Source organism: Rhinatrema bivittatum, chromosome 3, assembly GCF_901001135.1.
Source record: "Rhinatrema bivittatum chromosome 3, aRhiBiv1.1, whole genome shotgun sequence".
Taxonomy (NCBI): Eukaryota; Metazoa; Chordata; class Amphibia; order Gymnophiona; family Rhinatrematidae; genus Rhinatrema; species Rhinatrema bivittatum.
Genome location: NC_042617.1, coordinates 125486168 through 125500300, shown reverse-complemented (window position 1 = coordinate 125500300; position 14133 = coordinate 125486168). Strand labels below are relative to the sequence as shown.

Here is a 14133-nt window from a genome sequence, read left to right as displayed (position 1 = left end):
GGTCACTTGGCTGATGACTAATTCAAACAAAGGATTAGCGCGATCAAAAAGTAAATCCACACTCAGACATGATATTGCATTACAGGATCCTAGCAAGTACAAGCATGTGAAAATAAGAAAGAAAAGAGTACATGTTTACTCACTATACTAGTACAAAAGCTATCTACCACTGCAAGCAAGAGGAAAAAAAACCAGTGTCACAGCATAAGGAGACAAACAAAATGGCTGCCAACCTGAAGCCCATCTGCCAAATCTCACTGGTCTGATGCACTGTGAGTTGATCCAACAACTTATTGTTTGTTCGATCGTCGTTTCTATAGTAGTCGTTCCATTGTTGAAAACTCTGAGCTTCGCCAGATACTGCAAAGAGAATTTTATTCCTTTATGATAGAGCTCAGCTCAAATAGGAGAAAAAGCTCATTTGTTTGCAGAAACAAATCTAGTCGGGAACCTTCATATTGTAAGAGAGAGATGATCCATCCTTTTTTTTTTTTTTGTATGATGTGAGCAAGTGCATTTTATCAGTAATGTTTAAAATCCTTGCCATTATCGGTCTCAGTTTGTCAGTATTTTGCAGAGTTCTACCCACTCTGCGTGCCCTTTCTGCTACAATGGGCTCTGTTTCCCAGGAAAGACCCAACATCTTAAGAAGCCAAACCTGGAGCAAGTGAAGCAAATCTGAGTCTTTCACAGATTAAGGGACACTGATTAACCACACATTTTCTTTCTTAATAGCCACTATCTCAGCTTCTAAGAGGTCCATCACCATTTCTTGTGTAAGTACCCAGTGCTCAAGTCCATCAAGGCAGTTAGCGTGTGCTTCCATGCAGTCTTTTAGCTCATTGACAGATGCTTGTCATTTGTCCAGTTTGTCCTCGAGTGCAGCTGAGCCATGTTTTTGATATTTTTTTTAATGAGCTTGGCTTTCAGATCTTGTATCGCATTTTCAAATTCAGACACCATCTATAGCTCCGCTGTTTTGCTCTTATCTCTTGGCACTCTTGGCATTTTGTCAAGCCAAGAATCCAGCAAGGAAAGGTTCAACTATCAGCTGCGTGAGTTCACCAAGGGTACAAAAAAGTAAAGCTGCTGCAAAATAACAGCAAAAAGGTAAAAAGAAATTAAAATATGCGGTAGGCCCAGCTGGAGCTCTTCTGTTGAGCGACTACTCAGCCACTTACCATCACCGGCAATTGGATCTAGGAAATTCTAAGGAAATGCTCATAAGACTAGAAAAAAATGAAAATGTTGTAGACAATCCTGATATAACCTGTGTGGGTGGGATAATTTCTATTTTAGTTTGGAAGTTTTAAAAAGTTCATAGATCCAAATTTGAAATTAGCCTTATGTTTTTGGAAGTGAAAAGAAGGTTCCATATGTGCAAGAAAAGTATTTTTGAATGTTAAACAACTCTATCCTCTGGAGGTTTTTCTATATTTTCTTGGAAGCTGAATATTTCCAGAAGGTGGGCTGAAGCCTTGGATATGTCATTGGAATATCTTTGAACTGCTTGAGCCCAAAGAACCATTTGAGTTCTTGTTCCACCAAAACGCCAGGATGATCCTGATAGGCCCAGTTCACTACATGGTAAATCACACAGAGATCAGTACATGTGCCCTTGAGGAGCACTTTAAAGACCTTTTACTCATCAATAGTAGAGGAAGCCTGAGAATATTGGTAAGGCTGCTGTAAATCAGAAGTCCAAATCAGACACAGTCTTTTGATAGAAATGAAAGTACACCAGGATTTTTACTATGTTCAGTGGTTCTTCCTGTTGAGATAAGAACATTACCTATTAATATATTTCCGCAAAGGTCAGGCAATTCTACAAAATGCTGTTTGCTGTAAACACATATCCATTATTAATAACTGCTAGACTTAATGGTGGGACGGACAGTGAAGTGCTGCAGGAGGTCAAGGAAGCTGGCCAGTTTGGTAGTGCAATGGTGAGTGGGGGATTTCAATTGCCCCAGTGTTGACTGGGTGGATGTGGCATCGGGACATGCCAGACAGGTGAAGTTCCTGGATGGAATGGTGACTGCTTCGTGGAGCAATTGTTTTTTTTAAACCACTTTTAAATCTTATGCCTGATTGTCTGCTTTTAGTCTTGTTAACTAACTTTCTTTTCTTTTTAACCATTGTCTTGTTTTATGAAATACCCCATGGTTCTTATGCTGTATGTTTGTCTTATTAGATTGTAAGCTCTATTGAGCAGAACTGTCTTTTTGTATGTTTGTAGAGTGCTGCGTATGTTGTGTAGTCTACAGCAATGTTAAGTAGTAGTAGTAGTAGTAATAGGTAAAGCCCCTTTATTGTTTTCATTGTATTCCTCTTTCTTTGCCTGACAGCTTCCTGGTTCTTCCAGCAGTCTCTGGCACCATTGTGCTGATTACCTGTAGGTTAATTCTTATTCTCATCTCGGATACTTGTCGGTCTGAAATGTAAGCAGGGGGAACTCGGTTAGCAAGGTTCCATTACTAGTTCACTTCTCTTAGTTCTCGCCTGCCCAACTCCACAACTGTACTGGATCACAAACTGTTTGTAGCTAATATAGCTTCATTGCTTTCTCTGAAGCCACTAGAGGGTATTCCAAGATTCCTGCAGTGTGCCCATGCTATGCATAATCTGTCTCAAGTAAACTGTTCTTATCCACTGTAGAAGGTGGCAGGCTATCAGAGCTGACACAGCTATATAAATATAAATTCAAATCCAGGCATGGTAAAATACATTTTCCATCCATCTAAGGTAGATAAAACAGAAGTTGCTTAGTTACCTGTAACAGATATTCTCTTGAGGACAGTAGGATAATAAGCCATATATATAGATGATATCATCTGATAATTCTAACACAGAACATTTCCCAGAGAGTTCTAGAAAAGCCTGAAATGTCTTTTTGTGACATGCTCAGGACTTCCCTCCCAGCCACCTTTGCACAGGGTCCCCTCAGTTCTATAGAACAGTTTTAAAGCAATTCAGCTCCATAAGGGCAGAGAGGGGTGTGTGGCTCACTATGCTGCTGCTGTCCTCAGGGAAACATCTCTTGCAAGTAAGCAACTTCTGCTTTCACTGAGGCTAATCCCTAGCTAAGGGCTGCTTTTCAACAAACAGGATTAGAAAGGTGTGCTCCATGGAGTACACAAAATTTCCAAAGGTATTCTTCACCTCCAAAAGTTGTTTTTAAGGGACTCTCTTCCACTCAGTGTCTCCTTACCACCCAAAGACGATCATCTCATCTTACCCCTCCCCACTTGTTCCTCTTCAACTCCCCATCTGATCCATCAACCACTGATGATGCAGCCAATAGGAGGAGGAGCACAATGGTGCATTGGGCTGCATCTGTCTCTGATGATCAGCCTCAACTTGTATTTTGAACCATGTGTGTGTGTGGAGTATTTGCTTGGGTGGGGTATATCCATGTGGGAGGACTGTGTATAATGGAAGAGGTGTAGCTGTGGGTTTTGTGTGTGTGTATGTCTATACTCCAGTTATGATTGGCTGAGTATATGTGTGTTCAAGTTGCCAGGGGCTGGTGTGTGTGTTGGGGAAGAGGTGTGGTATGTGTATGAGCACTGCATGTTGCAGCCTTGCAGATTTCCTCAGTAGAGGCTGACTTCAGATTGGTCATCAATATTACCATGGCTCTACCATTATGAGCCTTGAAATGACCATATTGAGGTCCCATGACACAGCAAGTGACCTGCTGGGAGGCTTCAACTGAAGCAAGCCCTGCATAAATTTGACAACAAAGCATTAACTGCACTGAAGCGTACCCTAACAGATGGTTTTAAGGCCAGACTTTGAAAGATGTAAAAGGCACTCGAAGTTTTTGTGTGGAGCAAGAGAAGAGATCTAGGGATTTGCTCTCAAATTAGATGGCAAACAATTTAAATACACAAGATCTTCTGGTGATTTTCTTCCTAGACACCTAAAGATACATCTCATTGGAGAATATTTTTTAAAAAATAAACTATTTCTCTCTCAACATCCAGGCTGTGAAGGTCAGAAACTAGATATTGGGATGAAATACTGTTACCTGATTCTTCATAATCAGATTGAGGGAACTGCTCAACCTGATTGGTTTCCTGACAAGTCCCACAAGGGGAGCCTACCAAATCTTATAGCTCCTTCTTGGCTGAAACAGGATCATAGTTCCCCAGTCTCTTCTGACTTTTATTAGGGTTTTCTTAACCAGAGGAATTGGAAGATACACATACAAAAGACCTAGTTACCCAATGAAAGGTGAAGGCATCTGCTGCTGGTCTAGACCTTCCTGTTCAATGAAGTTGTGAGCAGCTCTATCTTGGATGTTCCCCACTCAAGAAATATCCTGTTTGTAGCATTCTGTTCCAGGGCCTATGTGTGAAAGTCTAGGATCAGACTAATCCTATTTGGCAAGATGTTATATTTTCTTGTAAGTCAACCTTACAAGAGATGGCCCACTTCCACACCTTGACAGTCTCCCCACACAGAAATTGCTACCCATTCCTCCCAGCTTGTTCAGGTACAACATGACTACATGATTGTCTACATGTATCAGGACAATGCTGTCAGCAGCTACTTGATCTCTGAAAGCTTTTAAATCATTCATTACAGTCTGTGTTCCAAGAAACTGTTGTGACTGTGCTGACTGTGAGCTCCCCAAACCACGTTGGAGAAGCATCTGTAAATGGGATGGGGATTGGCTACAGTTGTAACGCTAATTTTGTGAACTTTTTACTTTTAAATTATTATGCCTGTTAAACATCATTTGAACTGAGATGTCCGTGGTTTAAGGTACAGGTGGTCACTCATAAGTGGAGCTGCTCTGGTTATGAATCCTGATAGTGCAGATATAGTTCACTATCTTGTGGTTTTGGGATATGAATGAAGAACTTGAAGTTAGTGTTTGGCATTTAAAGGGTAATTTTCGAACAACCCGCATAGGGCTGAAGTCTGTAGATTTTAGCCTGAATTTTCAAAGTGGATTTAGGCACATAAGTCCACTTTGAAAATTCACAGGTTCGGTAGGGACAAGTGGAAATATGTTTACAAAGTTAAACCTGCTCCTGAGGCATGTGCATGCAGATTTATACACGTACATTCAGTTTTTGAAAGTATGTGTGTAAATGCTTTCCTTGCTCCAATTCCACATCTCAGAACGCTTACTCCAAGAATGAGTAAAAGTACATACAACATTGTTTCCTGTGCACTTTTATAAGCACAAGCCCCTGATCTGGTTGATTTTTAACGCATCACTTACGTGCATTAAACAAGGTTCTGTATGTAAATTGGTGTTTTCTTGGATACTCCACATCTATTAGTATCAAAAGTGTAATGTTTGACGTGGGATACATACAGTGATTGGATTCTAGTGCCATGGGCCTTCATTCACAACTACCCTGGGATTTTTCCCCTATTTTAATCCATATTCCCACTGTTCCTAGTCTGGCCTTGGCTGCAATGAGACTATGGCCAGGAGCCGTATGCCAGGGCACCTTCAGAACGCTGTCTCATGGGCTGTAAATCTAACCATGACTTGCTCAACCACCAGGGCTTGGGAATGCTGCCTCTGGAGCATCCCTGGCCAGCTTGATTTGCCAGAATTGAATCAGGGACCCCTCATAAGGCAGTGCACAGCACCGAGCCACCAGGCCAGCCCTGCTATTTTCATATTAACTGAAACTTGGTTTTAACTAACACGCACTAATCCTTTAATTTACACATGCCAATCACAAGTGAAAATATGTGCTTCAGTTTTTGATGCATTTTATTAGTTAAGATTGAGAAGGTGGTTTCTAATTATTTGTTTGATCAAAAAGTTGTTTTTCAAACCTCCTACAAACGGCTTGAAGTTCTTCAATTGTCCTTTCCTTAAGTTTCATGCAGAGGGCCTTTTCTTCTAGCTTTGATGATAAATGCCTGCAATTTGGACATTGCTGAAAACGAGATGATTTTTTAAATCAGACAGTACAGTGACAAGACGATTTTTAAATCAGAGTCCTGGAGAACTAGCTTTTTAATAATATGAAATGCAGAGTTTCTACAGTAGCTGAATTTATAGAAGTAATCAGATTAGTCATAAAAGTGACACCACGAGAACATTCAGGACCTTTGTTGGAGAATACGCAGACTACTGGTCTGAAAATTGGTGTCTCAGACTGAGGCCTAATAAAAGCCCACAGCTTCAGTCTGAGACATCTCATTTACAGGAACTGCAGACAGATGTCTAGGGGATGTACAATCTAGAAACTTGCTTGTCTAGCTATACAGTCACAATGGATCACTCTGTTTTTAATTCATGCACTTTCAGAATAAAAATAAAATCAATAAAATCATAGCAATAGGAAGTTTTGGGGGTTTTTTTAAATAAAAGATTAAAAAGCACTTTAGGTCATTGGGCTACTTGGATCAATGACATGGCTAAGAGCCCCTATGCATCCATTTTTATGATTTATCTATTTATAAAAAAAATTTTCATTTAATAATACAAGGATAACTCTTGCTTAGAAAACAGCATCAAGATAAAATAAGATATTTCTTTTTTGCTTAATTTATATCTTGACGCAACATCCAGTCCACAATCGGGACTTGTCCAAACACATTGAGAAAAACTTTTAAAGAATACAATACAGATGAGTAAGGCTAAGAACCCTACCCACTATGTAAAAGCAGGTATTACAAGTACAAAGGCACTAAATGGGAAATATCGCAAGGGGAGATACAACAGGGAAATCTGCCAAAGGTCTTATTATAGTACTCAAAAAAAGCTGTAACATAAGGAGGATTAAAAGAAATTATCTCACTATTTAACACATTTACATGAGTAATTTAACCAAAATGTACCCCCAAGTTGTATCACCTGGGGTGCATCAAAAGAAATTGCTTTCTTAGCCACAGCTGGGAAAACACAAATTCTAGAATTCAAAAGAAGAGCATCCCTCTGGTGAAAGAAGATTTAAAAAAAACCCCAGTCCCTGTTGAGTTCGAGAGCAAATTGAACAATTTGCAACAGAAATAACTTTTTCCTCCACCTTTTTCAAAGCACAAGTTACATCAAGAAAATCAAATGATTGCTGAGAAGTATTAAGTTGATCGTCTTTCTTAGCTAGAGTAATATAATATGCTCTGGAAATAGGCGGACAGGCATATTCTAAGGATCTTCAGGATTACTTACCAGGCTTGCTTACCAGGAAGACATGAGTCTGGCAGCACTGATGCTATCCTGAGCGAACAATTCATGAAATACTTAAATGACAAGGTTACTATGATTCCTACATCCTTTGACAACATCTCAAACTGGTTTGATGCAGAGCCTGATGGCATCTTAAAAAAATGGAGGGTTTTTTAAACTGTCTCTTCGATTAAGCTTTTAAACCTTATTTCATCTATGAAACCAACAAATTGTCGTCCAAAATATGTAATGTTGCTATCTTGAAATTGGTAAGCGAGGCAATTTATCCCAGGACAAGCAGGATGCTAGTCCTCACATATGGGTGATGTCACTGGACTTTCTGTCAAAGTTTCTAGAAACATTTGACTGGCACACTGAGCCCACTGAGCATGCCATGATACCTCGAGCCACAGGGGTCTCCCTTCAGTCTTTGTTTTTCCGTGCTGCAGTTAGCATCGCGGTGAAGGAGCCCTGTGTGAATTCTTCACACACCTACTCTGAAAGAAAAAGTTTAAAAAAAAAATCTCTCATTTTTCCCGTTTCGATCTGGGTTAATTTTTTGGTCAGAAGGCCATCGACGGCTGTCCGGCCTTCACCATGACCATGGGCTTCAAAAAATGCCCGAAATGCCCTCACACAATGTCGATCACCGATCCGCATGTCGAGTGTGTTCTGTGCCTGGGAGAGTCACACAATGGGCCTGATTTTAAAAAGCATTTACTCGAGTAAAAACCAGGTTTACTGGAGTAAATTCACTTTACTTGAGTAAGTGGGTTTTTGAAAATTGCTACAATATATGCCATTGACTTGTCTATAGGATTTACTCACATAAGTGCACTTTACTTGAGTAAATGGCTTTTGAAAATTGCTACAATAGTAGCTACATTTACACATGTAACTCCTTTTGAAAATTACCCCCATAGTTTCTTCCTGCCCTCAATGTGCTTAAATGACCGCCAAGGGCAGGAGAGCCCGACAAGAAAAGATGGAACATCTCTTCCATATACAGCTTATACCATCAACGTCGATGTCGACTCAATCATTACTTTCAGGGTAAAGCACAGTTTTTTAAGTTTTATAACTCGTACACTCTATGGTAACAATACTTTTATTACCGGCCTTTCTTCTTTCCAGCTTGTAGTAAGCTTCCAAGTTCTCTCCCCCTGTTGATTTGTAACTTTGACTTATTCCTACCTATTGTTATCTTTCGTTTACTTGAATTTGTTTACTCTAGTTTTTCCCTTTGTTAAACTGTAAACCGATCCGATATGGTTATTTACTATGAAGGTCGGTATAAAAAAACTGTTAAATAAATAAAATAAATAAATCTCTGGCTGGAACGTCTAAAAGATTGGTCGTCCGCAAACATCGCACTGACGGCGCTGGAGACCGGCTATCTCCAACTCCATCCAAGGCATCGGTGAAATTGACATCTGGGCTTGAAAAAGTCACAGAGCATAAACAAAAGCATCGTCATAGGCATTGACTAACATCGACGCCAGAGGCCTTACTGTTGCCTAGAGAACCATCGCCAAAGAGATCTCGTCTGGATGAGCCATCGAGGCCTTCTACTCCAAGGTGTTCCCCCACCTGCAAAGGTGCTCGGCATCGAGTCACCACAGGGATCTGTGGAAGTGCCGATGACGCCTTCTCTGCCACCACCTATAGCTGCTCTGACCTCACCAGCTATCAGGGAGGAACTGGACGGATTTATCTGCCAGGCAGTGAAAGAAGCTCTCCAGGATGTTCATCCATCGACACTGCTGGAGTCGATGCCTGTGCCGGTACCGTCACCGAAGCCGGTGTCCTCACCGATGCCAGCCCCGATACCAATACCTGCTGCGATGCCGATGCTGGTACTGGACTTTTCAATATTCCAGCCACTGATGTCAAAGCTCGATGCCTTAATCGGAGCTCTTCCAGTGCAGCCTATTACTCTGATTCCAGTCGGTGATGATGATGCCTCAGGGGCTTCTCTACCTTCTGAACACCAACCGGGACCCTCCGGACTTTCTCGACCGAGAATCCCAGGGGCTCCATCGATACCATTCTTTTTCCCCACAAAAGCCACCGATACCATCGATGCCTCCTCATGTTTCTCCTCCAAGATGCCCTCCATCGGACTCTTGGGAAGACAGGGCCACTAACACATCTTCAGAAGACATCCTATCTGAGCCGTCCCCACCTGAAGACAGAAAAAAGTCACCCAAGAGGACTTATCTTTTACCAATTTTGTAAAGGAGATGGCTGACACTATTCCTTTTAAACTAGTGTCAGAAGAAGATACCACACAAAAGACCTTAGAGGTTCTACAGTTTGTGGACCTCCTAACGAGGTACTAGCAATTCCGGTACATGAAGTCCTAGTAGACCTACAACACAGGTTGTGGAAACATCCATGCTCAGTACCACCGGTTAACAAAAGGATGGATACCACCTATCTGGTACAGCACATTCCCGGGTATCAGAGGGCCCAACTTCCACACCAATCTGTGGTGGAAGAATCCGCCCAGAAAAAATCAAAGAGAATATGCCCTCATTCATCAACCCCACCTGGCAAGGAACAAAAGTTCTTGGACACCCTAGGCAGAAAAGTCTTTCAAAGCTCAATGCTTGTTTCCAGGATAGCGTCAAATCAGATTTATATGACGCAGTATCAGCGTAACTTCTGGAAACAAATGCAAGAACTATCTGAGACTCTGCCTCAGCAGTATCAGGACTCAGTCAATGACATCATTCACAAAGGTTTGGAAGCAGGCAAGCATGAGGTCCGTGCTGCTTATGACAGTTTTGAGACCTCTTCACGGGTAGTGGCAACTGGTATCAGTGCACGTCATTGGGCTTGGCTTAAAGTTTCTGACCTCAGGCCTGAAGTTCAAGAGAAGTTGGTAGATCTACCTTGTGCAGGTGATAACCTTTTTGGAACAAGGGTTCAAGACGTAGTAGCCTAGCTTAAAGAACACGAAATTCTGCGTCAACTGTCTGCTATCCCACAAGATACTTCATCTGCCACACGTCGCACAGCACGTAAGGACACCAGAAAGCCCTACTATAGACCACGTAGGAACTATCCACCAGCATCCCATGGTAGAGCGTCCATACCAGTGCAAAGAACCCAGCCTAGACAACTGAGAGCTTCTAGGCCTCAACCTCCTCCTCAAACAGGCCTGGCATCAGGTTTTTGAAAACCAGCCAGAGGACAGCAGCCACTCCACCAATCTGAACCAAGAGTTACCAGTGGGAGGTTGGGTCTCTCTCTTCCAGCCCCATTGGTCAAACATCACAACAGATCAATGGGTACTATCAATTATAACACAAGGTTACCATCTGAATTTTCTCACAGTACCAAAAGACTCCCCACCAAAGTCTCTTTGGATACACAAGGATCATACCACTCTTCAGCAAGCAGAATTATCCACCTTTCTGAGAGCCAGGGCCGTGGAACCAGTTCCCTGACCTCAGCAGGGCAGAGGATTCTACTCCCGCTATTTCCTCATTCCAAAGAAAACAGGAGGCCTACGTCCCATCCTAGACCTCCGAAATCTCAACAAATTTCTACGGAAAGAAAAATTCAGGATGGTCTCCTTAGGCACCATGCTTCCCCTACTTCAGACAGGAGACTGGCTCTGTTCTCTGGATCTACAAGATGCTTACGCTCACATTCCAATATTCCCTCCTCATCGCAAGTTTCTGCATTTCCTAGTGGGCCATCAGCATTACCAATAGCGGGTCCTGCCATTCGGACTTGCCTCAGCACACAGAGTGTTCACAAAGTGCCTAGCAGTAGCAGCGGCTCATTTGCACAAGGAAAGTGTACACATTTTTCCTTACCTAGATGACTGGCTCATCAGAAGCCAATAAAAACAAGGAGCTCACAATCAATCTGCTCCACTCGCTGGGATTTCTAATCAACTACCAAAAATCCCACCTCATTCCATCTTGCCTACTGCAATTCATCGGAGCAGAGTTGAACACCATAATGTCAAGAGCGTTTCTCCTGGAAGACAGGGCGGAGACACTCTCCTCATTAGCAAACTCTCTCTGCATTTAAAGAAACAGGCGATAGCACATCAATTTCTAACTCTGCTAGGCCACATGGCCTCCACAGTTCATGTCACTCCTATGGCCAGATTATCTATGAGAATAACCCAATGGACATTAAGATCACAGTGGATACAAGCCAGTCAACCACTGTCATCCTCAGTTCAAATAACCCATCAACTACGTTCGTCTCTCCTCTGGTGGGCGAACAAGAACAACTTGCGCAAAGGCCTACCCTTCCAACAACCAGTTCCACAAGTAACTTTAACTACAGATGCATCCACCTTAGGTTGGGGAGCACACATAGGCAATCTCCAAACTCAAGGTACTTGGACAAAACTCAAAGCGACGTTTCAAATCAATTTCCTGGAGCTTCAAGCTATACATTATGCTCTACATTCGTTCAAGGACTGCCTTTCACACAAGACTGTTCTGATACAAACGGACAACACAGTTGTCATGTGGTACCTGAACAAACAGGGAGGTACAGGCTCGTATCTCCTTTGTCAAGAAGCCGCATACATTTTGGATTGGGCCCTGACACATTCCATGTTTCTCTGGGCCACTTATATGGCAGGAATTCACAACGTAGTAGCAGGCCGTCTCAGTCGTCAATTCCAACCTCACGAGTGGTCCTTGGATCCCTTAGTAGCAACCAGGATATTTCAACTTTGGGGTCAACCAACGATGTACCTCTTTGCATCCGAGCTGAATCACAAAGTGCATAGATTCTGCTCTCTGCACAAACAAACAAATCAGCCAAGGACGTCTTTGCTCGCCCCTGGAATTCAGGTCTTCTATATGCGTATCCCTCGATACCGCTAATAACCAAGACTCTAGTGAAGCTGCAACAGGACAAGGGATCCATGATACTCATAACCCCATATTAGCCTCGACAAATGTGGTTCCCCATGCTTCTCGATCTCTCAATCAGGAATCTGATTCGCCTGGGTACAGCTCCCACTCTTATAACTCAGGATCAGGGCAGGTTGCACCATCCCAACCTTCAATCCCTATCTCTAACAGCCTGGATGTTGAAAGCTTGATCCTGCAACCACTCAATCTTTCAACTAATGTCTCTCAAGTGCTTGACGCTTCACGTAAGCCTTCCATACGAAAAAACTATAGTTCGAAGTGGAAAAGATTCACCACGTGGTGTGCACAGAAAAGTATTGACCCCTTTTCCTGCCCCATAACACCTTTGTTGGACTATCTCTGGCACTTTTTAGACTCTGGTCTCCAGACCTAGTCAGTAAGGGTACACCTAAGTGCTATCTCAGCTTACCATCATACAATAGGGGATGCACCGATATCAGTGCAACCCCTTGTTAGTAGGTTTATACGAGGTTTAATTCATCTAAAACCCCCTATACGGCCAACAGTCACAGAATGGGACCTAAATGTGGTACTAACAAGGCTCATGCATTCTCCTTTTGAACCCATGAATTCCTGCGATATAAAAATTCTTACATTGAAGTCTATATTCCTAATAGCCATTACATCTGCTAGAAGGTTTAGTGAGTTACAAGCACTTGTCACATATTCACCCTATACAAAATTCCTACATGATTGAGTGGTACTCCGTACACACCCAAAATTTCTTCCCAAGGTAGTTACGGAATTCCATTTGAATCAATCCAAAGTCTTGCCAACATTCTTCCCAAGACCTCACTCTCACCAAGGTGAGAGGGTTTTGCACACCTTGGACTGTAAACATCCACTTGCATATAACTAGATCCCACTGCAGTCCATAGGAAATCCACTCAGCTCTTTGTTTCTTTTGATAAAAACAAACCTGGTAAAGCAGCAGGCAACAAACTCTCTCCAACTGGCTTGTAGATTGTAGAGAGTTCTGCTATGAAAAAATAGGCCTTCTTCTCCAAGGGCGAGTAAAGGCGCACTCAGTAAGAGCAATGTCAACCTCAGTAGCACACTATCGTTCAGTGCCAATAGCTGACATATGTAAAGCTGCAACATGGAGTTCTCTTCACACCTTTGCAGCTCATGTTTGGACAAAGAAGGACGACAAGATTCAGTCTACGGACAATCTGTCTTAAAGAACTTATTTCCAGCATAATCCCAACTCCTTCTACATCCAACCTGCTGTGATTTTAGGCTGCCTCAATTTTTCCAACAGTACACCAGTTGTTGTGCCCGTTGCACAAGTTGTTGCTGTTGGTCCACTACAAAATGACTCGGCCTGTAGCTTGCTAATCACCCATATGTGAGGACTAGCATCCTGCTTGTCCTGGGATAAAGCAAAATTGCTTACCTTGTAATAGGTGTTATTCCAGGACAGCAGGATGTAGTCCTCACGAAATCCAGCCGCCACCCCGTGGAGTTGGGTCCGACACGTTTTATTATTTTATTTTTGCTAACACTTATTGCTATACACGAGACTGAAGGGAGACCCCTGTGGCTCGAAGGATTATGGCATGCTGGGCATGCTCAGTAGGCTCAGTGTGCCAGTCAAAAGTTTCTAGAAACATTGACAGAAAGTTTTCCGTGATAGGGCTCCATCCAGTGACGTCACCCATATGTGAGGACTACATCCTGCTGTCCTGGGATAACACCTATTACGAGGTAAGCAATTTTGCTTTCTTCTTTCATTGTCTTCTTAGTAAATTCCTGTCGGAGGGACACTTGCCCTGATATTCTTAATTTGTAATTCATTTGTAAGCCCACTGCTTGAAAAAACTAATCTTGATCGAGAGATGTTAGCTAATTATCAGCCAATTTTTTCTTTGATATTTCTTGCCAAAATAGTAGAATATGAAGTGGTCAAGCAATTTAATGACTTTGCTGAAGCTAATCAGGTTTAGCATCAATTCCAGTTTGGGTTCCGGCACTCTCTGAGCATCAAAAACCTTCTTCTCTCCCTGTTGGATACCCTGAGGAAAGGAATGGATGGGGGGTCAGAGTTATGTCCTTGTGATGCTAGAT

General features: G+C 42.4%; 1 protein-coding gene across 8 annotated transcripts in view; it reads right to left on the bottom strand.

The window, feature by feature from the left end:
- Nucleotides 1-482: 482 nt before the first annotated feature.
- The window catches only part of LOC115087047 (interaptin-like), a 179879-nt gene continuing 166228 nt past the window's right edge, over nucleotides 483-14133 (bottom strand). For 2 of the 8 annotated variants that reach the window (XR_003855412.1, XR_003855410.1), the window contains exons 8-10: nucleotides 5812-5915; nucleotides 4230-4353; nucleotides 2293-2434 (exon numbers count right to left, since the gene is read on the bottom strand). Coding sequence is in view for 5 of the 8 variants with exons in the window: in XM_029593705.1 (XP_029449565.1) it covers nucleotides 5775-5915 (141 nt within the window). In the remaining 3 variants the exon portion in view is untranslated. Of the gene's footprint in view, nucleotides 1772-2292; nucleotides 2435-4229; nucleotides 4354-5728; nucleotides 5916-14133 lie in introns of those variants that run through there. The other 6 variants (XR_003855411.1, XM_029593707.1, XM_029593709.1 and 3 more) reach the window with 6 other exon arrangements.